Source organism: Balaenoptera ricei, chromosome 3 (assembly GCF_028023285.1).
Source record: "Balaenoptera ricei isolate mBalRic1 chromosome 3, mBalRic1.hap2, whole genome shotgun sequence".
Classification (NCBI taxonomy): Eukaryota; Metazoa; Chordata; class Mammalia; order Artiodactyla; family Balaenopteridae; genus Balaenoptera; species Balaenoptera ricei.
The window spans coordinates 58,220,575-58,245,603 of NC_082641.1; the positions used below are offsets into that span (position 1 = coordinate 58,220,575).

At 39.3% G+C, this 25,029-nt stretch overlaps 1 protein-coding gene and 1 non-coding gene across 2 annotated transcripts in view; both read left to right on the plus strand.

Moving 5' to 3' along the window:
- The window catches only part of ARHGEF28 (Rho guanine nucleotide exchange factor 28), a 316,101-nt gene that overhangs the window by 47,517 nt on the left and 243,555 nt on the right, over positions 1 to 25,029 (plus strand). The window contains 1 exon segment of the mRNA XM_059916571.1: positions 12,416 to 12,459. Coding sequence (XP_059772554.1) covers positions 12,416 to 12,459 — 44 coding nt within the window.
- TRNAR-UCU (transfer RNA arginine (anticodon UCU)) lies at positions 20,555 to 20,627 on the plus strand. The gene has a single exon. It is a non-coding gene; the product is annotated as a tRNA-Arg (tRNA).

A 25,029-nucleotide genomic window follows, 5' to 3' on the forward strand; every position in this document is an offset into this window, starting at 1 on the left:
AACAAAAAGACCAAAATAAAACAAAAGTCCCCTTCATTTTCCTCTCCATTGCCCTGGAAGTGATACCCAGTAACTTTCTAATTTCCAAAGACCATGGCGCCTTCTGAGTCCTCATTCTCCTTGACCTCGCTGCAGTCCCTCGTGAGCTCTAAGCAATTATGTATTATTATCAAATTATTATTTAAGCTCTTGAATTGTTGCTGAACTGTTCATGTGGTTGGACTTGTCTCTCTATAAATGTTTTGAGGGCAGGATCTTATACTTCTCTGTGCCCTTAGTAATATTCAGGACAATGTATTTGGTGTTTATTTTGTTAGCTGAATATTTATTTCTAACTCGTTGCACTGTTTTAATATTTATCCTGTAGGAAAGTTCTTTTCTGTTTTAATCTTGAATCCCAAGTGCTGAATTTCACGTCTTTATTGTATATGTGATAGAAATTTGTAGTTATTATTCTTAGTATATGTAGGTCACATTTGTTCGGATCACTGGAGCCCAGGGGTATATCTGGATCTCAGTCACAGTAACAATATAGTTTTTGACTTGGCTTTCACCAGTGAAAACATTTGGATACCAGTTCTCACTCTGTTCCTCCTTTCTGAGACACAGGTCAAGATCCCTCTTCCCAGAAGAGTCTTTTCTGACAACTTCAGCCACAAAGTTCTCTCATTTTCCTAAACTCTTGAAGCATTTACTGTTTAACAAGATTTTCTCCACTCCTTACCTCCTGGTTACTGCTCCACTGCCCTCATTAGGCTGCTCCTTCCAACATGGCTGTGGCCAAGCAGGCCAGCAGCCTCTCAAATCATGGCTTCAGTGGGTCCTTCTCAGTTCTTATCTTGCTTTGCGTCATTTACCCACAGGGTTTGCTGCCTTGTTCATTTCTCTTGGATTTTTGTCACATTCTAAATTTCTAACATAGCAATAGTTAGATAGTTGGGAGTGTGGGATCTGGAACCAGACTGCTTGGGTTTGAATCCTGGTTCTACCACTTAGTAGTTGTGTGCCTTTGGGCAACCTGCTTAACCTCTCTATGCCTCACTTTTCCCATTTGTAAAATGGGGACAGTAGCAGGAGGTACTCTATAGGGTTGTGAGGATTAGATGAACATTGTCTAGCACAATAAATAGTGCTCAGTAAATGTCAGCCCTGATTATTTCTCTATTTCTCAATGCCTTTTGTGAGCCCCTCTTCCTCTACCTTTCTCTTGGAGTTCTCCAAGGTTCTGTTCTAAGCCCTTTTTGAATTTGTGTGTATCCACTTCCTTGATCCATCCCATTTACTCCCAATGACTTTAACTACTGTTCTATATTATCAAACTCTTTCTCTCCAGCCCAGACCTCTTTCTTGAACTCCAGATCCCTGCTTTTGACCTGTCTTGGACACCAGTCCTCACATCTCAGACTCATTATGGCCAGTACTCATTTTTTTCCTCCGAGTCATTCATCTGCTTTTCCTTTCACTTTCCCCATCTTGGTCAATGGCATTGTCTATCTCATTTCCCAAACCAGGAACCAAGGAATCACCCTAGATTCCTCCTGATCCTTATGCCCTACATCTAGTTAAGCATCAAGGCCTTTCCATTTTGTTCTTTAATCTCTTAAATTTGCCCACCTTACTACATTGCTTTGAATCAGGCTCTCAATGTCTTTCACCTGAACAATAGCAGTGGTCTCTTACCTGGTTTCCCTGACTTTGGTCTCTCTCTCTCTTTCCAATCCATCTACCACCTGTGTCACAGCGATCTCTTTAAAACACAATTTGGATCACACCCCTCTCTTGCTTAAAGCCACTCACTGGCTTGAAGTTCATGTTACTTAGGATGACATAACATTTGGGGCTCAGAAAAAGTTGTCATCCTTCTCTCCCACCGCTACCCTACACACACTTTCAGTAGCCTTGGAGGTGCTACTGAACAACCTCTTCTTTTATGCTTCCATGTAGTTGTACCTATTTCTTCTGCTTGAAATGTCCTCCCATTTCATGGTCTACCTGGTGAACATCTATTATCTGTCTCAGTGATTTTCAACAAGGCTTGCTATTGGCATTTGGGGTGGGACAGTTCTTTGTGCAGGACTGATGCAGTATTATAGGACACTCAGTACCCATGGTTCCTGTTGCTGAATGCCAGTAGCAGCTCCCTTCCCTCTTCTGCTCTTCTCCTACCGCACCAACCCAGTCAGGTAAGAAACCAGACATGCTGTGCCCTCATTTCCAAATGCCTTTCTGGGTAGGAATGCCCCTAGTTAAAAGCCGTAGTATGTATTCTTTAAGACTTAGCTTAAACCTCATTTCCTTGGGGAACCATGCCCGATACCTCATCTGCTGACTGATTTGAGTATTTCTGCTTCCCTGTGTTCACAGAATCCCACACATATTTTACCATTTACAATTACCATTGTTTTCCTTTTTCTCACTGGGCTGGCATTTCCTCTAGGACAGAATTCATCCTTGCATCCTCAGTGCCTAGGATATGATAGATACTCAATAAATATTTGTAGCGTAAGTGAATGTTTATGTTATCCTTGGTATTTAGTTGTCTGTCCTCTAGCTTATTTGCCTATTTCATATCGGTATGCCCTTTTCAAATAGACTGATAGACACTTGAAGGGAGACATTTATACCTTTTTTTTTAACTGAGTGCTAAGCATATAGGAAGTTCTGAGTAAATATGCTAAACTAAATGAAACATTTAGAGACTAGCTATATTTCTAAGGTTAAACCTCATTTCTTTTCATTGTTAAGGTCATATTTCTAAACATTAAAGCATCATTCTAGAATTTCTCCAGGTTTTACACATTTGTCCACTAGTTTTATAGTCTAGAATTGGGTGCCCTAGTCTAGCTCTTCTGGTTTAAGAATGTCTTAATTTTTATGGGTGGTGGGCAGAGAGTACCTTTTTGTTCCTGCAAAGACTGTATAAAGCCTAGTTGGGAACGGGGGTGTGGAGGAGGGTGGCTCATAGCCGCAGTTTGCTGCCTGAAATACAGATGGAAGCCATGGGGGAGGTGGTGGCTGCCACCGCCGGTTAGATGTGTTAACTTCTCTGTAGAAATGCTTCTTCGTGTCAGGAGAATTTTCCGTGTACCTATTACCCCAGCTACTCTCTCTGCCTCTACTTTCTTCTCTCTCCAGTCTGTTCAGCAGTCTTTGGGTCAGCCTCATGGCAAGGCAACCTTAGGTAGGTTATTGCCTCACTTCAAACACCTCTTTGGCCTCACATTGCCTCTAGAAGGGATTTTCAACCAGAAGTATGTGATTTTTTAATCTTGGATCTCACAACCTTAAATTCTCCACAACCTTAAATTGTGGAGCCCACGACTCCACAAAAGAGAACCAGTTTCTTGACTTAGCAGTTACTTTGTTTTTGCCCATAAATAGTATTTCCTACTTTGTTCCCTCATGTTTCTTCTCTAACACAGTTCTGAATTTCTTTTGACATTTTAAAGTTTCAAATTTATTCCTAAGGATAAAGCCTTGCTGCCACACAAAATAATCAAAACATGTCATAAGCTGAGAAAGAAATTCTAAAACTATTTTAAGCAATGGCAATATTATTGGAAAATGTGGGCCGGGGGTGGGGGGATGGCCACCACCAGAGAGAAAATTGATTAGCATACATAAATTTTAGCATGACTTTTCAAATTGACAATTTTATTGAGATAATTGTACAGTCACATTCAGTTGTAAGAAACAGTATAGAGAAACTTTATATTCTCTACCCAATGGTAACATTTTGTAAAACTGTTATAATAAGCTCAATTAATATGGACAGTGATACAATGTACCCATCTTATTCAGGTTTTCCAGTTTTACTTATATTCACTAGTACGTGTGATCTTAAATTTCTGTACCATTTTTGTCACGTGTGTAGGTTCATGCGTTCACCACTACAGTCAAGATACTGAACAGTTCTGAAACCACTAGGATCCCTCATGTCGCCCTTTTATAGTCACGACTGCCTTCCCTCCTCACCTCTCCCAATACTGTTTCTCACCCCTGACAACCACTAATCTGTTGTCCATTAATTTTTCTCATTTAAAAAATATTATTATGTAAGTGGGATTATAGTCTGTAACCTTTTGGGACTGGCTCTCATCACTCAGCATAATTTCCTAAAGATTGATCCATGTTGAATAAATAGTTTGCTCCTTTTAATTGCTGAGTAGTATATCTTGCTGAGTTATGTATGTACATATGTAAGCGTGCACAAAGACAACAGAGTTTAACCATGCACCTACTGAAGACATCTGGGCTGATTCTAGTTTTTGGCTGTTATAAGTAAGACTATGAACAATCGTGTCCAGGTTTTTGTGTGAACATAAACTTTTATTTCTCGGGGGGGAAAATACCCATTAGTGGAATTGCTGGTGGCACTGTGTGTTTAGTTTTTAAGAGACTGCCCAGCTGTTCTCCAGAGTGACTATATTATTTTGCATTTTCACCAGCAATGTATAAGTGATTCAGTTTCTCCACATCCTTTCCAAGATTTGGTGATGCCACTATTTTTATCATCAATGATAGGGGCACTATTTTATATATTTTATATTTTATATATTTTAATATCCCTCCCATGACAACCTGCATAGTGTTGTGCACACAGTGACAGTGAGTTGACTTTGACATGATGGAGGAACTTTATAGATCTGTTGCTGATGAGGACACTGATGCCCTGATAGGATGTAACTTGCCCAAGATACTTGAGTGATTGAGCTTTGCACTGACTATGAAGGATACACTAAACGGATTAATAGCATAAGTGAGATGGTACGCGTATGTTCAATTGACTTATAGAAAGCTTTTAAGGGCTTAATCACTGTGTGTGCAAATACATCCTGTGAAATACCAGCAAGTGTGACTGGTTTGGCGGAACATTGTGTTAGCAGCTAGCTCCCGCTCCTCTTTGTATTTTGCAAATGTCCTCTAATTTAGGCTGTACTATTTCAGACTGACTGGCTCCCCTTCTTCCTCCCCATCCCCAGTAGTTTGAATTAATGAGATCCCATTGAATGGTTATTGTGTTGCTTGCTTTCTAATCTTCAGACATCTCCCCACACTGAGTTCACCAAATAATTCTACTCTTTCACTTAAAGCTGCTTAGACCTGCATAACTCAGGTAGATAACTACAGTCTGAAGCAGGTCTGTAGACACCGTTGTGTATTAAACAGTAGGTTTATTTCTAAAATGCTTTCTTCTTGCCCATCCATTGTGCTGCCATTGAAGGTTTTTACTTAGACTTGGCCTTACCTCCCATTTAACTGTTCTTTCCTCCTCCTGTTAGTATAACAGTTGTGAAATACAATTAAAATTCTACACTCCTAGGTTCACAAAGGAGCTGTGAATCAACATTTCCCTCTAAGTGCAGAAGGTTTCAAACTGAGGTAGCAATTGAATTACCCCAATAGTAATTGCTCTCTGCCCTTTGAATTTTCAAACTGTAGGGGGAATATTTGGTTCTATAAAGTCAAATAAAATTCTTTGGAGCTTGACAGTATTATATTGATGTGGTACAGTGCTCTTCAGAATTCCTGGTGCCTGGGGATTCCTTGGGGCTGCCAGGATGAGGCTGAGCTGGATAGGCCTCTTTTAGACCATCTTCACCCCAATGACTCCTGAATCATTTTGATCAGTCTAATATGTAGAGGTTCTGAATGATTAAATAAAGATTCAAATGTTTTAAAAAATCCTTTGCGTATGCTTAATGTACAATGATAATAAAAATAGTTACAGCTAGCATTTATTGAGTGCTTATGATAGGCCGTTAAGTGTTTTCTCTTTTTTTCTCTATCAAATCTCTTAATCTTCCCAACAATCTTAGGGGGTAGGTACTGTTACTAGTTCTACTTGACACATTGGAAACTGGCCCAGGGAGGTAAATAACAGACCCAAAGTCACACAGCTAGAACAGGGTATAACTGGTGTTCAAACGCAGCCTGTTCTTGAGTCTGTACTCCTAGCTGTGAGGCTTTTGCAGCCTTTTAGCCCAGCAAATTGCTGTCTTTCAGACCATAGTAATGTTACAGAAGGACTCTGCTGAGGCAAAGGAGGGCATGGGCTCTGGGCTCAGACAGGTTGGATCCACATGCCTCGGCCATGCCTAGCCTCTCGGCCTCATCCTCAACCAAGTGGCACAACTTTGCTGAGCTTTTCTTTGCTCTTGTGAAGTGGAGACAGGGGTGCTGGAGGTCCTCCTCTCTGAAGAGAGCAAGTATCAGGAAAGCCCTTTAAAGTGAAGCTTCTTAAAGTGGGGACCACAATTCAGAGGTAACAGGGGTGGAGAAAAAATTTGCCTGGGGTTCTAGTTTTTGAAAATGAAATTAAAATTATGAAAATATTTTTAAAATGTAAAGTTTATTCCTTTGGCTGAAAGGCAGCAGAGCATCATGGCTAGAATTACAGGCTCTGGAGTGGCTGCTCGAATACCAGCCCAGCCTTGTTCAGTGTGACCTAATGCATGCTGAGTTTTTAACTCTGCTAACTCTTAGAATGAACATAAGGTGAATCATGTGTGTGTGAGAGATTAGAGGAGGTTGTGACTTTTCTTCTGACACGACTGATAGCACAGTAGGACATCCATGTCATCACGTTTGATTTTCAGAGCATTATTATGGGGCTCATGTTTATTAGAAATACCCAAGCATGTCTCCCATTTTCTCCTAGGGTGGGGAGAAGGTGCTGTTATTCATTTAATGTTGAAGTTACTATCTTTAAGCATTTATCTCATTATGATTATTTCTTCTTACTTGTTAATGGATCTCTGTCACATTCTCATTGATAGTTTTGTATATGACTTGAAGTTCTGCAGTACTCAAATTCTTTTCTCAATTTTATTTAACCTTATTTCATGCTTAAAAAAGATTTCCAGTTTTATTTTGAGTTGATTTGTATTTAGCTATAATATCTGGTAACCATACCAAGCCCTGAACAAACAACTACAAAAAAATTTTTTTTGATGTTCAAGATAAAATGGCTAGAGAGTAGATGCCAGCATTGGGTGGGGTGAAGAATGAACAACGGAGGTTTTTGCTTGTAATTCTGTAAGTGGTCAGTTCATTTAAGTATTTTTGTTTAGGTAACTTGCTCCTCAGTTAACCTTGTAACTGGAGGCACTTGTAAATGAAGATTTAGGTAGCTAGGACTTCCACATTTTTCTCAATGCTACCATGAGGATTCTTTGAGATGATGTTTGTGAAATACTCAGTGCAGTGCCTGACACACCATTAGCCTTCAAAATGGAGTTGTTTATAATACGGACAAATATTTGAACATTATCTGTTAATAAGTTGTACGAGAGGCATACACGCCAATGACTTTTAGCACGTTGAATGACAAAATTAGTCATGGGTTTTATATTGAATCAGTCTTAGAATATTTCATTTAGATGCAAAAACATGAGAAACCCAGAACTTCAAAGAACTGATTTTTTTCTGTATTAGTTAAATGTTATGTTTTAAATTTAAAATATTCTTTTCACCTGTTGAAAATAATATTTTTCTTTAGTGTTAACTAGCAACCAGAGATATTGGAATAGTATGTATGCTTCATAAAATATCTAAAATATTGAATCTTTTATGTCTTGATGATCTTTTCATAAGATTTTTTTTCCCCTTTTGGGAGCAAACTTAGAAACTCTGTACTAAGACCCCAAATTATTCCATGGAGTCTGCCAGCAAGACTAGAAATGTATTGGCTCTTTAATTTCCCAATAAACATTTTCAAAAATACAGTACAGGGGGCTTCCCTGGTGGCGCAGTGGTTGAGAGCCTGCCTGCCAATGCGGGGCACACGGGTTCGAGCCCTGGTCTGGGAGGATCCCACATGCTGCGGAGCAACTGGGCCCGTGAGCCACAATTACTGAGCCTGCGCGTCTGGAGCCTGTGCTCCACAACAAGAGAGGCCGCGATAGTGAGAGGCCCGCGCACCGCGATGAAGAGCGGCCCCCGCTTGCCGCAACTAGAGAAAGCCCTCGCACAGAAACGAAGACCCAACACAGCCAAAAATAAGTATAAATAAATTAAAAAAAAAATAAAAATAAAAAAAATAAAAAAAAAATAAATAAATTAATTTAAAAAAAAATACAGTACAATAAAAAAGGACTTGAGTCTCAATTTTTGAAATTGCAGGTGGAGAACTCGAGCTTTAGGAAGTGGAGTGTAGCGCACGCTACTTCACTTATATAGTGAAAAGCTACAGCATGTGAAGAACTTAGGCAATTGTGACTTGCTTATTTAGCAAACACAAATTTTTTATCATTAAACTTGATGTAAAAGGAGGCATGGCCATATTTAGCCATGCAGCTCAGCAAGTGAGCACAGAACTTACTGCTCTTTGCTATAAAAGAGGAATTAATTACAGGAAAGTGAGAATATAGTTTTTAATATCTATTCTGGTTTGAAGTTTTATTTGAGGATATAATATATTGGCAGCAAACTATGTTCTCTACAACTTAAGTAGGAAATCCTGATGGGGTTTTAGAAGTGTTGGAACAGAGGTTGAGAACTGGGGGGACTTTAGTTTTTAGTTTATTTTTTCAAGGAGTGAAAAGTAGTTTCTCTGAAAAACAAAATAACTGCTGCTCAGAATGGCTCTTAAATTTCTTTACTGAAAAGTGGTAAAAGGTAGAGTAGGCAGGAATAATAAAATATGAGTTGTTAAATATCAGGTGAAATACAAACAGTATGTTGTTTAGCCCTTGATGTTTTGCCTTTTGTCTGAGATGATTATAATTCAAATTTGAGGCAGGCATTTGATGGCGTCGGTGGAGAACCTGGATTCTTCACAAAGCTGTGCGAGGTTGGATTCTGCGCTCCAGTTCAGGTCATGAGGGCCTTTTCACTGTATAAATACAGAACTCCAGAGGCGCTGGTGATCACCCCACACTCCACTGGTCGTGCCTTTGTCTGCTGAGCCTGGAGGAAAACTATTGGGAAAAGTAGCCTAACAAGTAGGGGAAAAGGCTTACTTTATAGAGCGGAGCTTCAAAATGTTGACGTGTATATACCCTTAAGTATAATATGTTAACATGTATCCCTTACTTAATGTATTTATTAATAAAACATATTACTGTAACAGTGTATATTCTAAAACATATCTGAAATCTACAAAGTATAAGGATTAAACATTATAGTAAGATTTTTTTTTTTTATTAATAGCCCTTTTTTCACTCACTAAAAACATTGACATGTAACACATGCCAGTGAGAGTAATATGATGAAAATATGTCATTCTTTTGAAAACCTTTGCTTAATAATTTTAATGCTGTGTTCAGTTCAGCTTGAATGTCTGGTTCCAAGTACTGTTTACTTTGAAATTGATTTTGAAGTGTCATAGCTGAAAAAGATACCATATTATGATAAATAGATTCTAATTGAAGAAGTGAGTGCTGGCTGTACTTGTACATAAAGGGATTTATATTTTAACCCCATCCAACAATTGTACAAGAGTTTAAATGTGGCTAATAAATTCCCATCTTCCATGATGTCAATCATTCCTCCTGCAAATTAATCAGAAGTTGTTGCATTTAAAGAATATAAAACCCATGAAACATTTGGAAAGGTTAAAAAAAATAGATTAGAAAGCTTTTTCCAAAAATTTAAAGCATGCATGTATGAGGGCTTTTGTAGGTGGCAAACTTTAAATAATTTTTGCAACAAAATCACAAAATGGAAAGGTGCAAATACTTTTTCAAAATGTTTTTACAGTGGTATACACTGTCTATAACCTGAGTTTCTTTTCAGATGCATTTTCTTTTTCACTTATTAAAATATCACCCCTTTCTTGAAGGCATAGGATATTTATTTGAAAACTATTTTTATTTATTTATTTATTTATTTATTTATTTATGGCTGTGTTGGGTCTTCGTTTCTGTGCGAGGGCTTTCTCTAGTTGTGGCAAGTGGGGGCCACTCTTCATCGCGGTGCGCGGGCCTCTCACTATCGCGGCCTCTCTTGTTGCGGAGCACAGGCTCCAGACGCGCAGGCTCAGTAGCTGTGGCTCACGGGCCCAGTCGCTCCGCGGCATGTGGGATCCTCCCAGACCAGGGGTCGAGCCCGCGTCCCCTGCATTGGCAGGCAGATTCTCAACCACTGCGCCACCAGGGAAGCCCTGAAAACTATTTTTAAAAGATCTGCTATAGACAGCCAGTTTTCATCTCAGAAATCCCAGCAAATATGGAACACTTCTATTTTTGTTAGAAAATTAGGTAGTACATGTTTGGCAACTTTTTAAAGTACTTTGCTGCGATATAACCAACACACCTTAACGTGGTAAAGATTTTTATGGTCATTTCCCGTCTTGTTACAGCAATTGTAAAGATTTGACCATGTTTGAAGGTCTTATTTCTATAAAGTTAACCACACTGACATTCTGTGGAACTGTGTGCTTTTGGCTTCAAGTTCTTTGCAGTATCTCACCCATGAATGACACAGTGAATGAATTTTGTGTATGTGCTTTTTAAACTTCTTATCTGAGAAGCTACCCTATCAGTGGTTGTACTGGAACAATTTTCCTGTAGATCATTACTTATTAAAGAAGTAATTCACTCTTCAGAATGTCTTCATATTCTCACCAAAAGTGGTTTTTTTTTTTTAGTGTATTTTATCAGACAAAAATCTAATACCATCTGTACTTTCTTCTAAGTGTATGGCAAGCCTCCCACACAGCTTAATATGTCCTAACATGCTTCTTAAAATACTAAGTTTTGAAAGTTTTGCTCATAAAGGAAAGTATTTTCGTTTTTGTTTTTTTTTTTACTTTGTGGATTTCAGCCTTTTTTCTTAGCACTGCATTTGCTATAGAATACATTCATTTCTTTTGCTATTAGGTAGAAATCTTAAAAGGATCTTCTAATTTTATTATCAAGTTTGCCGAAATTTTGTAAAGGATTGGAATTATGTATGGCATGACTGTGAACATAGTTGAAAAAAATGGCTACTGTCTTGAGACACAGTGTACATTTAGTGTGAGGGTCATGGTACATGTGCTGGTGTATATACGTTCCTATTTTAAATACCTTCTTGATAATTTTGAATCTTGAGGGGCTCTACTCAGTGCTCTTGGATTGGTCATAATTTTTATTTCATAGTGTAGCTGATGAACAATTGATACTGGGATTGGGAGTCTCAGGTTTGTCATTCTTGTGGTTAGTATTATCTTGAATTTGAACTTTCTTTCTTGGACTCCTTAAGCCATTCATCCAGTTTGTGAGGTTAGTTTCATTACAAATTGATGATGATACCCATAAGCCCATTTACGTGGGTCTACATGAACTGCCACAGGGCACAAAGTATTGAAAATGTGGGCCGAGGAGGGCTCTGCTGTCAACACCTTGGCCTCGTGTGACCTTTGGTCTTCTCTCAGGATGACTCATGGAATGTGACTTGTGACCTAGGAGGGTGCCAGTGTCCTCATGTATATGAACTATTAGTAAAACTTGAGCTAAATGATTTTTCAAAAAGTAAATTAAAATAGAATTCTTTATGTTTTTCCTCCAGGTCAAGTGTGACCTCTGGGGGTTACTGTACTCAGAGTCACGATTCAGGTTGCTATGTGTCTGCCTTCTTAAGAGACATCCCCAAAGTCCTGCAGCTGGCTGTGGCCGGGGACCAGAGCCAGGCTTGGCCTGGTGAGCAGAACCCTGTCCCAGAGGACGCAGGTGGGTGGGCGGAGAGGGGAAAGGTGATGGGGGCCGTGAGTCTCCTTGTCTGCCCTACTCAGAGTTCTCATGCAGCCCACTCTTCACTTTCTTCCAATCTTTAGGTCTCTGTCATTCAGCTGTGAGCTCTTTGAGGGCTGGACCATTTACTGGTCATCTTTGTGTAATGCTGAGCCCATTGAAGGTGTTCAATAAACCTTTCTTAAAGGAAGGTGTTCAATAAACCTTTTGTCTAAGTTGCTAACTGGTTTCTGGGTACAGATGGGATGTGTGCACCTAGTGGAGAGGTTGGTTAGCGTGACAGCGGGCTGCATCCCTCTAGACTGAACTCTCTGGCCCTCACCAAGAGGTCTTAGAACTGTCTTGTCTCTGTAGGCTCCTGCCTCGTCCAGCTAAGAGTGAATTTTGACCTCAGAGTAGCCTATATCTAAGTGATTAACTAAGGCAAAACTTGCAACATGCTTATGTTGGCCTTTCTTGGCTTCCTGAAATATAATTTCTATTTGGGAGCAGTCTGTGGGATAATGTTTGGGGTGATAGGTTTTCCTTATGTGTGGATCTTCATGTGAAAGAAGAAAGGGAGGAGGATATTTTATATGGAGAGCATCTTATTCCTTTGTTCTTAATTTTGTCTCTGCGGTTGTCCTATCTAGTGGGTTACTCCTCCCTCTATGATGTTAACTAAAGGGCAGGGCGCAGCTCTGCTGGTTGGTCACACGGGGCTCCTACAATAACTCTCACTTCTATTATTTTCATTGCAGATGCGGAAGCCATGGAGCTGAACTGCAGTGAAGTACCTCTTTATGTAAGTGCCTGAGCATTGGGCTGCAGGTCTAAGTGGCCCTTTCTTGAACTTGAGACCCCTTGTGACTGAAGTGGGAAGAAATGTTCTGTTGGCTATTGAGTTGGGGCTTTTAAAAAAACAACACACAACATTACTGTCTAGTTCAAGCCTTTGCATGGAGCCTTTTAAAACTGGTTGGCTCCTGGTTCCAAAGTCTGGGTTTTAATTATATTTTCCTGAGTAACTTTTAACTGTATAACTTCTGGAAGGCAACTCTGCTCACCACTATAACCACCAATGCTTAACTGTATAACTTTTGGACTCAGAAATACTGATTTCATCTATGTGAATGATTTTTGAACACATTATTTTATGATATCCTGATAATAGCCAAGAATGTTTTCTGTGTGTATCTTTTTTGGGGAGAAGGTTCAGTGACAATTGTGTCAGGTAAAATCCTGAAGTAGGAATTCAAAGGGAAAAGTGCTGGGACATACATAGAGTAGGTGGGGGATTGGGTGACAGAGCTGCCCGGTGAGATTCCTAGTCAGATGTACCTTCTGGGCTGAGAGAGGATTCCAATCTTGAGAACAGTTACTGAGTGTAACAGAAGTGAGCCAGTTGTCTCCCCACATAGAAAATGGCAGATGATTTTCTCTTCCTTCCTTATTTTAGGCAAAACCTCTTTCCTTGGAACCTATGTTTGGTGGCAGGTGGGCATGGATGTGTGTATGGGAATTAGGGTTTCAAGTGGCCTTTGAATCATCATCAACTCAAGAAATACACCAAGAGTACTAGATCTAGAATAAGGACATGACCTCAATTCAGATGTATCCCGAATAGAACAGAATATCAAGGACTTGGAACAAATTTAGTCAGAATCTTAAATCAATTAAAATATATTCATTCGTTTCCCCTTAACATACTTCACTACCCAGGTGGCCCTCCCTCTCTCCCTTCCACCTCTTCCCTTGCTGTCACCTCCCTCCCCCTTACACATACCCCACTCTGTTCTCTGGAGAAAGACAAAATGATAAAATAAATGGATTTCAGAATAATGAAAAAGTTGCCTTCTGTGTTACTCAGGGGTCTGGAGTATTCTCTCTCGATTGTGATTTGCAGGTTATAAAATGTATTATAGATAGTTAGACTTGGCCCAGCCATAATTAACGATTTAAAAAAAAAAGACTGGTCCAAGGCTAAATTTAGAGTACTCCCAAGTCTTTTTTTTTTTTGTACCTTTCTCCTCCTTAGCTTTGTTCATTCCACTCTGCTCTCCTACGTCAAACCAAACAGATCTACAAGTCTAATGAGGATACAAAACCTCGTAGTTTTTCTTTTTTTTTTTAATTGAAGTATAGTTGATTTATAATGTTGGGTTGGTTTCTGGTGTACAGCAAAGTGATTCAGTTATACATATGTATATATTTTTTTCTTTTTCATAGTCTTTTCCACTATGGTTTATTACAGGATATTGAATATAGTTCCCTGAGCTATACAGTAGGACCTCGTTGTTTATCTATTTTATATATAGTAGTTTGTATTTTCTAATCCCAAACTCCTAATTTATCCCTTCCCCACCCCCTTTCCCCTTTCATAACCATAAGTTTGTTTTCTGTCTGTGAGTCGGCTTCTGTTTCGTAAATAAGTTCATTTGTGTCATATTTTAGATTCCATATATAGGTGATATCATGTGGTATTTGTCTTTCTGTTTCTGACTTACTTCACTTGGTATGATAATCTCTAGGTCCATTCATGTTGCTTCAAATGGTATTATTTCATTCTTTTTTATGGCTGAGTAGTGTTCCATTGTATATACATATGACATCTTCTTTATCCATTCATCTGTCAGTGAACATTTAGGTTGCTTCCATGTCCTGGCTATCGTAAATAGTGCTGCTATGAACGTTGGGGTGCATGTATCTTTTCAAATTATAGTTTTCTCCAGATATATGCCCAGGAGTGGGATTCCTGGATCATATGGCAACTCTATTTTTATTTTTTTAAGGAACCTCCGTACTGTTTTCCCTAGTGGCTGCACCAGTTTACATCCTCACCGACAGTGTAGGAGGGTTCCCTTTTCTCCACACCCTCTTCAGCGTTTGTTGTTTATAGACTTTTTAATGATGGCCATTCTGACCAGTGTGAGGTGATACCTCATTGCAGTTTTGATTTGCATGTCTCTAATCATTAGTGATGTTGAGCATCTTTTCATGTGCCTACTGGCCATCTGTATGTCATCTTTGGAGAAATGTCTATTTACGTCTTCTGCCCATTTTTTGATTGGGTTGTGTGTTTTTTTGTTATTGAGTTGTATGAGCTGTTGGGATATTTTGGAAATTAAGGCCTTGTCAGTCACATCATTTGCAAATATTTTCTCCCAGTCCATAGGTTGTCTTTTCATTTTATTTATGGTTTTCTTTGCTGTGCAAAAGCTTATAAGTTTGATTAGATCTCATTTGTTTATTTTTGGTTTTATTTCTGTTGCCTTGAGACTGACCTAAGAAAACACTGGTACGATTTATGTCAGAGAATGTTTTGCTTATATTGTCTTCTAGGAGTTTTACGGTGTCATGTCTTATATTTAAGTCTTTAAGCCATTTTGAATTTATTTTTGTGTAGGGTGTGAGGGAGTGTTCTAACTTCATTGATTTACATGCAGGTGTCCAGCTTTCCCAACACCACTAGCTGAAGAGACTCTCTTTTTCCTACTGTATATTCTTGCCTCCTTTGTTGAAGGTTAATTGACCATAGGTGTGTGGGTTTATTTCTGGGCTCTCTATTCTGTTCCACTGCTCCATATGTCTTTTATTGTGCCAGTACCACACTGTTTTGATTACTGTAGCTTCGTAGTATTGTCTGAAGTCTGGGAGGGTTATGCCTGCAGCTTTCAAAACCTTGTAGTTGATCAACATCCTGGTACAGCTATTTTAACTCAGACCTACCAGATTATGACCAGGCTAAGGAAGAGTCAATACACATTGCTTAACGAGAGAAGAGACTTAAATAGACCAAAGGAGAGCAAAAATTTTTTCTCTAATTATCAAATAATATATACTAATTAGAATAAAATGAAAAATACAGAAAGTGTTAAGAAAATAAGTCGCTCATAATCTCATCCTCTATAGATAATTTAAAACATTATTTCACCAGTTTTAAGGTACAGTTTTCTCATTTTACATCTCTGAAATTGAGATGCTGTTACTTCACTGTGTATCCTGGCAGATGTCGTGATGGAGCTGTCATTACCTATGCATGTGTGACCTTGGTCACAATGGTTCATGTTGTTGTCATTTCAGATTACTTATGTGCCTTGCTGGAACTATATGAATTAATTGCTTTCAAAATGATTTCACTGTGATTTGGCATTAAAAAGGCAAAGTTACTGTGTATATAGAAAGACATGGAAAGAGCAACATGATAATGTAGTAAAGTCTCTATAAATAAATTTAGATGAGCTCTTTTAATAAGCATAAAATCTCACATTATGTCATACTTTGCAGTTTTTTCTCTTAGTGGAATATAAAATGTGTATCATAACTGGTATCTCAGATGAAATACATTATATATTTAACATAATTGACTCATTATATATACATATATGTGTTGTAATCTGCTTTTTTCACTTGATGTTTTATGTCAATATTTTTATGAATTGACCTAAGCCAATGTGACCATTTGACCTCATGTAGGAAGAGGTCAGTGGGGAAGTATTATAATGAAAACAAGTCTTAAATTTCATCAAATAAGTAACACATAAACAAAGCAGACACAAACTAGACTCTGACTTGTTTTTATATCTTGCGGCAGACCCCCTCTGTGACCGTCTGTCTTCAGAGGTTTCATAAATATTCACTTCTAGTTTCTCCTAGTTTACTGCAATCTGGTTTATAAACCCTTAACATTTTATTCATATTTATTGTATTTCATATATACTTATCTAAAAATATATGCAAAAATCAAAACCATCTTTAATCCTGTTATTCAAATGATCACTGTTGACATTTTTGGTGTATTTTCTTCCAGAGTTTTATCTATATTTGCGTAGAATTTTATTGAAGGTTCTCTTGGCATTTATTTACATGATGTGTTTTCTCATTTGACTGATACATTGGATCTCTTAATTTTGATGCTTTCATGTACTTTTAGCAATTCTATCTAGCTGTCATGACTAGTTCTTTTGGAAAAACAAGATAACTCTGGTAAGTGTGATTAAGAGAGAACCCAAACAGAACTAGAAATTATGAAGATTCCATAACATATTGAGATGATATCTTAATTATAAAATAATACTAAGCATAATTGTATGCTTATGCACTGGCAAAATCTTTTAAGGAAGGTTTTTTAAAAAAATTAATTAATTAATTAATTAATTTATTTTTGGCTGCATTGAGTCTTCGGTGCTGCACACTGGCTTTCTCTAGTTGCGGTGAGCGGGGGCTACTCTTTGTTGTGGTGTGAGGGCTTCTCATTGCGGTGGCTTCTCCTGTTGTGGAGCACAGGCTCTAGGCATGTGGGCTTCAGTAGTTGTGGCGCGCAGGCTCAGTAGTTGTGGCGCACGGGCTTAGTTGCTCCACGGCATGTGGGATCTTCCTGGAACAGGGCTTGAACCCGTGTCCCCTGCACTGGCAGGTGGATTCTGAACCACTGTGCCACCAGGAAAGTCCCAAGACAGGCTTTAAAAATATAAATTACAAGGTTTATCTCAAGAAGAATTAAATCACATAGTGGGGCAATAATCATGGAGAAAAAAATTGATAGTAATTATTCCCCAACTTCTACCTATCCTTCACAAAAGGATACTTCATTCAAGTGGGTCCTGTGATATTTTTGTTCCTTTGATTTTATTTATTTATTTATTTATTTATTTATTTATTTATTTATTTATTTATTTTTGGCTGTGCTGGGTCTTCGGTTCGTGCGAGGGCTTTCTCCATTTGCGGCAAGTGGGGGCCACTCTTCATCATGGTGCGGGGACCGCTCTTCATCGCGGTGTGCGGGCCTTTCACTATCGCGGCCCCTCCCGTTGCGGGGCACAGGCTCCAGACGCGCAGGCTCAGTAGCCGTGGCTCACGGGCCCAGCCGCTCCGCGGCATGTGGGATCTTCCCAGACCAGGGCTCGAACCCGTGTCCCCTGCATTAGCAGGCAGATTCTCAACCACTGCGCCACCAGGGAAGCCCCTGTTCCTTTGATTATTACCTGTTTTGATTAATCTCTTATAACATTTTTTAGTTAAAATGTTTTTCTGTCTTTACTTTTGGGTCACTATAGAGAATCCTTCCTACAGATGATAGATTCTTTATACCTTTAGAAAAATCTATGGATGTGTCCATCGACAGATGAATGGATAAAGAAGATGTGGCACATATATACAATGGAATATTACTCAGCCATAAAAAGAAATGAAATTGAGTTATTTGTAGTGAGGTGGATGGACCTAGAGTCTGTCATACAGAGTGAAGTAAGTCAGAAAGAGAAAAACAAATACCGTATGTTAACACATATATATGGAACCTAAAAAAAAAAAAAAAAGGTTCTGAAGAACCTAGGGGCAGGACAGGAATAAAGACGCATACATAGAGAATGGACTTGAGGACACAGGGAGTGGGAAGGGTAAGCTGGGATGAAGTGAGAGAGTGGCATGGACATATATACACTACCAAATGTAAAATAGATAGCTAGTGGGAAGCAGCTGCAAAGCACAGAGAGATCAGCTCAGTACTTTGTGACCACCTAGAGGGGTGGGATAGCGAGGGTGGGAGGGAGACGCAAGAGGGAGGCGATATGGGGATATATGTATATGTATAGCTGATTCACTTTGTTATAAAACAGAAACTAACACACCATTGTAAAGCAATTATACTCCAAAAAAGATGTAAAAAAAAAAAAATCTATCGATGTAAGTCTTTGTTTCTCCCCCTCATACCTTTTGTTTGGATCCATGAAAACTTCCAACTTCTTTTTTAAAGTTTTATCCTTTTGTCTTTCACTATTGTTTTCCCCTTCTAGAATAGCTGATATTCTAGGGTTAGACTGTTCTAGCCATTTTTTTTTTCTTTTTAGTCTGAATTCTGGTAGTATGTTTTCTTTTCTACGTAAGTTTTCTGTACTGTTATTTCCTGCTTGCCAGAACAGTTTTAGACCATTACTTTGTTTTTAGTTTCTGTGTAGTATTTTCAAATCTTGGCCTGTTTCTTCTTATGCCCACGTAGTTTTACTGTGAGCACAAAGCAAGAACTTAATTTTTTTTCCCTCTATCTCCCAGGAATCTGTTTCAGAGGGAGGGAGGCAGTCTCTGATTCTGTGTGCTTTAAATTTTTTTGACTTTTTTGGGGCAAACTTTTTTCTCCTTTTTTTTGGGGGGGGTGGGCAAACATTTCTGTTTGCTTATCTTTAGGAAGGAGACAATCTTAGTATTGGGAATGCAGAAATATTCCCGAGCTCAGCCGCAGACTTATGCTAATTTTTAAAATGAGCCATGGAGGTCCACTGAGTTGCTATTGCAGGAAAAGAGAAACACTGTACTATAATAAGATTAGAGAAGAAGCAGGAGTTGGCAAGACTGGTAGCGAAGAGTTTATAATATTGATTTGCAAACCTTAGGGATATAAGCATTACAAATCCAATTTCCAGCCTCTGAGCAGCTTCCTGCATCTGTACTTTAAGGGGCACTAAAGGAAGCAGCTCTGGAAGGCCAGGCTGTTTGTTCCCAGTAGAAAAGGTAGCAGAGGCATGCCATCTGGTTTGAAGTCTAGGCTTAATTTTCAGATAGAATGGTAACATGGTTTTAGGAGGAGATGTTTTAAGCTAGCAAAGAGTTGTAGTGAAGAAGCTAATGAGAAATGTGAAAGCCTGGAAAAATGTAAATTAGAATTATTATAACTGATCTAAGATACTTGTATTCTAGCTTAACACTCTTTAATGGACACCACTTGGGAACTTAAATCCTATATTTGAAATCATAAAGTTATTTTTTTATTTTAGGTTGTTTTTAGTCTTATTTTATTTTCTAGTCTGTATATAAAGAGAGGAAATGATGCAAGTATAGCTTGAAAAGAGATTTTGCTTACTGAGTATCTGATTGAATTTTGAAAGAGAAAGCGATTGTAAGCCAAATTGTATGTTTTTGCTGAATTTTTTTTTAAATTGAAGTATAGTTGATTTACAATATTGTGTTAGTTTCAGGTGTGCAGCATAGTGATTCAGTGTTTTTTTTGTTTTTGTTTTTGTTTCTTTTACAGATTATATTCCATTGGAGGTTATTTTTGATTACTTTTTAAATTGAGTTTTCTCTAAGTTTTTGTGGATTAAGGAAGGTTATAAAACACATGTTGTACTTATGTACTTCATCCAAGAACTTCCTTTTCCACATTAATTATATTTTTATTTTTATATAAAGTGTACTTAGCATTCATCTTTCCAAAAATATCAGTTCAGTGCTGTGAACAAAACAGAAGAGCTTTTCCTTGAGAAATTGTTGTTTCCAAAGATTCTTTTTTCCTCAATAAAATAGCTTTATTTTAAATGATTATTTAAATCATACTTGCTCATTATAAAAAAAAAAATAAGAAATTACCAAGAAGAAATTACCAAGGAGAAAGATCACTTTAAATTCCACCTTTGGGAGAATTTTCATTAGTGTTTTGATGACAATCCTTTCAGGAATTTGTTTTTGCATATCTATACACACACCCACACCCACACCTCCCCCCCCCCCATCCATAAAAGGAATCATAGAGAAAAGCTGTTTATGTTATCTTGCATAGATCCCCATTATTCTCCCCCCATCTTATATCTCTACTTCTGTCCCACAGGTAACTCTTGCTGAAACCTATTGCAGTCACTCTCGGCAGCATTAGCATCCTTGGGAAACTTGTTGCAAATAGAAATTCTCACACCTCACCCTAGACCTACTGAATCAGACACTCTGGGCATGGGGCCCAGATATCTGTGTTTTAACAAAACCTTCAGGTGATTCTGATGTGTGCTAATGTTTGAGAATCATTGACTTAGTGTATATATTTCTACATTTTTCTGTGCTCATACAACCCTACACATACATATATATAGATACAAGCTTTAATAAAACCATTTAAAAAATCTGGATCAGGGAATTCCCTGGTGGTCCAGTGGTTAGGACTCTGCACTTCTAATGCAGGGACCATGGGTTCAATCCCTGGTCGGGGAACTAAGATCCTGCAAGCTGCATGGTGCAGCCAAAAAAAAAAAAAAATCTGGATCATATTATATAAACTTCTGTATCTTTGCCAACTCAGCATTACTTTGTGGAAATTCCTGCAAGTCGTCAGGTGTAGCTCTAATTCATTCTATTTAATAAATGGGTGTGGATCAAGACACTTCTCTGTGGATGGGTGTTCACTAGACATCCTTGTCCATATGTCCTTATTTATCAATACTTTCATCTTTATGGGATAGATTCCCAGGAGTGGAATTGCTGGATGCAGGATATACATACTTCAAATTTTAATGATTTCTTTGCAAATGAGGTATAAGAGTTCACATTTTATTCAGCAACTTTCAGATATATTTAATATCTAGTTCTTTAGCCCTAACAACTGTGATAATTATGAATTGGGAGTTATAAACTCACTTTTACTGTGCAAAGGTAGCATGTTAAATTTTGTGTTAAATTTTATAAAAGTTCAAAAAATTCCCTTGTTTTAATCTTTTTTTTTTTTTTGCCATGGTGCTTCATTTCTGCTGTTTCTCGGATTCTGGCTAATATGAGCATCTAATCCATGGAGACTTCTACAACATCTGCAAAGGGTGTGTCTGTGGAACTTTGCGTGTGGGCTCTTGCTCTCTTCTACCCTTTAGATGTGTTAATCGTAGCAGTTGATTGAGAAGAGTAATCATTTCTTTCTCCTGAGGCTGCAGATTGTATAACGGTTTGGACGATGGAGTTTTAGCTTCAGTAGCTTATTGCCAGCTGGATCTAAATGGCTTCCCTTTTCCCTTAGCATTTTGTGTTTGTTATTCTTTTATTCTGAGTCACAGTATCCTGCTGAGTTTGGTCCCAAGTATATTGGTTGCTGTTGGGCTTATTGTAAGTAATTGAAGGGGTAATCTGATGTTTGCTGATCATTTCACGTAGTTGAGCTAAACCTCCTTCTTTCAACCACTTCTATTTCTGGGGCTTGGTACACTCTCCTAGGCCCCAGCCTTCTGGAGGGGGGACCCTAGGACAGGACCGAGCGAGGCAGTTTCCTATTGAGGCTGCAAGTGACTTGGTTGCTTTGTTCTGCACTCACCTGGCGGACGCCTCCTTCCCGCAGATTCCTTCTGGCTTCTGGTTCCTGTTGAAGGAAATCCTGTCCTCCAGATGCTGCCCCCTTCTCTGCTTGTGGCTCTGTGTCCCCTCATGGGCCGCCTGTGATCAGCCTGTCTTGACCATCAACTTGGAATCTTAGTATGTGAAGGCACCTTAGAGGCCTTCGCCTGGCCACCCGCACTTTGTAGATGAGGAAATTCAGGTTCCGAGAGGGAGAGTCACTTATTTGACTAGTTAACTCAGCTGGTTTGACACTCAGGATTTGTAAGTGGTGTATTGAAAGCCATAACATTTTTTTGCTCAGAAAGTTTGTTAGTGGCAGATCCACGATAAGCCTGGGATTTTCCCACCTTCACCGGCTAATCAAAATGACCTTCTCCATTGTATTGCTTCTGCCACTTCATTTCCCCATTGGCCAGGTACCCATTTTGTCCTTTGCCACCCTGCAGTCTTCCTTTGAGATTTACAACGTGAAGAATGGTGCTACTTCTTGGACCTTCAATTAAAATATCTCCCTTTTCGTACACTTTTTTGTCCTGTTGGAGGATGCTGCTTGTAACTAAGTCTAGGCAACCCTGACACTCTAAAGCTCATTTGCTCACAAAAGCTGGGCCTGGTAACTGATGGTCATTTGTGCCATCAAGCTCTCAAGCTCAACTTAATATAAATTTCACTAGTTCGGGCGTCAGGGCACAGGCGAGGGTCTCTTTTAGCACATGTCAATACAGCTAATTCTGGCTTTGAGAATGGAATCAGGAGGGGCTTTTGCCTGAGATGAACTTCTGGATCACACGTTTACTTTGTGCAAATTTGTTTTTAGGAAATTATACTAACGTTACCTGTGTTTTGACTTAAACATGGCAGCATGAGCATCTCAACTAATTTCTACCTGTTGGGTGGCGTCCTCCATCATTGTCTGAGCTGGGCTGGCTGAAGTCAGCTCTCCTTGGTGGTTCTTACTTTCTACCAGCTTAGCTTGACCTTTTCCTGGCTGGTCTTTCTCTGCCTGGTCCTGCTTTTACTTTTTTGCCTTTTCTCTTGTTTTCCTTAAAGAGGGGGCAAACCAATTCCAAAGGAGCATGTTGTTCTAGCCACAGAGCAGGAGAACCGTGGTAGCTACCCTGCCTGGCCAGCAGCCACAAGATGTCAGTTCTTGTGAAATCTTGAGCTCCTTAGCTGCTACAAGAGATTGCTTGATGGTTCTGGCAGGTAGGGAGGGGAAAAACCACTCCTTAGACTCTAGCAAAACCTTTGACTTAGAGACGTTACATAAATCCTCCCTTAGCTTCGTCCCTGTCCAGATTCTTAAAGAAACACTACTCTTTCCTCTCAGCACAATGACACTTTATGATGCCCTCTTCTGTTGTCACCGTGAGATGACAGACTTCTGTGAAAAGGCCTGAAGGTAAAATGTACAACTGCAGGAAACTGCAGGAAGAATTAGCCCCAGCACTCAGCATATTTGAAGGAATGTCTTTGCTGGTGTGGGCTGGGGGCTGTGGGTACCTAAGTACCAAGTGTTCTTAAAGTCTGATTGTCTCACTTCCCATATTTCAGTGGCAGCCCTCACAATTTTGGGTAATGTGCAGTCTTGTATTTCTTTAACATAGAACTCGCAGGAATTAACATTTTTGTTCTATTTGATTTTTTTAAAAGATGTATTACCATCTTAAGCAAGAATTTTAGGCATGACGGGTGTGGGTCAGATTTTTCTTTGGGAGAACTCTCAGTAGAAGAAATAAGATGTGAAGCAGTAAAAATGTTTTATTTTCACATTCTGGAAAGGCAGCTCTTCTAGAAGGTGTGATATATAGCATTCTACGTTATCAACAATTCCTCCCCCTCACCCCTGAGGGCGTGTGCTCTTTGGTTTGAATACTGTTGTCCCAAACTCCTGCCTCTTTTTCCTCTCCATAACTTGATGTAGTTTGGCTTTAACCTTGTTTGTTTGTTTGTTTTAATGAAACTAGACTCACGAAGGGCACTAATTTGGCTCTTGCTTAATCTAAGGTTTTTTCTTAAGTCCCCATGTAGTGCAGTGCACTCCTCGAGTCACTAAGGATGAAGTGAAGAGGGAAACAGAAAAGGTCCTAGGACCTCACTCTGCCAGAGTCCACTTCAGAGTTGGAGAGACAGACAATGAGTAGGTAAACAAAGACATAAGAATTTCAGCTAGTAGTGTGTGTTAGGACAGTACAGCAGTATGATATGGTAGAGAATGGTGTGTGTGTGAGAGATTTGATAGTTTAGGAACCAGAATCCCCTGAGAGCCTTCTAGGAGAAGGATCGGAAAGCACAAAGGCCCCGAAGTAGGAATGAACCTCATGTATCTGAGGGACAGCAAAAGGCCAATGTGGCCGGCGCATCCTGAGTGAAGGAGAGGAGACAGGTCAGAGAGGTGGGTGAGGTCATTCACGGAGAGCTTTGTGGCCAAGGTGATGAAATGAGAAGTCCGTGTGGGAGTCTCGGTGGGGAAGTTGCCTGATCTGATTTATACTTTAAAAATGTATTCTCAGTGTCCTCAAACTCCGCTGGTCCTCTTTCAAGTTGTGCTCTTTCTTTGTCTATTGCACTTTCTTCTCATCTGCTTACGTGGGCATTCCCCGGGCCCACTCCTTTCTCCTCTCTTTCTAGGCAACTTCTCTCTCCTTGTTTCTTCAACCACAGCTCCTCCGCGAAGACTCCCACACGCGGGCCCTCCTCCTGACCTCTGTGCCTCCTGCGTCTTCTGTTTCCAGCTGGCCCGTTTGCTCTTTCCACTCAGTTATCAAGCCTTGGCTTCAAATCCAGACTGTTATGTTTAAAAAAACTTTTTCAAGTTCTCCTCTAAACCAACCCCCTTTCTAACTTCCTGATTTCTGTTACCATACCCCCATTCTCCCAGGCACCGTGGCTTGAAATCGGAGTTTTCCTTATTCCTCTGTTACTGTCTTCTGCACTTGATCAGTCATCAAGACGTGTTGATGGTCACGACTGTCTCTTTTCTCTCCTCTGCTGTGATTCTAATTCATCTTCGGATTGCTGCCTTTAGCCTCTTCAGAGATGCCTGTTTCTCAACTTTGAACACTTTCCTCTCCCCCTCAGATATGGCTTATCACCTTGCATTTGTCTCTTGCTTTGTAGCCATATCCTCTCTCTGTTCTAATGAGACAAGTCCCCTCTCTATCTTGGTGGGATTTCTTCATTCTCTTATTTGCAGAACGTTGCCCAGGCTGCTCCAGTTCCCTAACCAGGAATAGCCTCAGGTAGGGATGGGATACAGTGTTGTATGTAGGTTACAACACTAGAAAGCTGTACA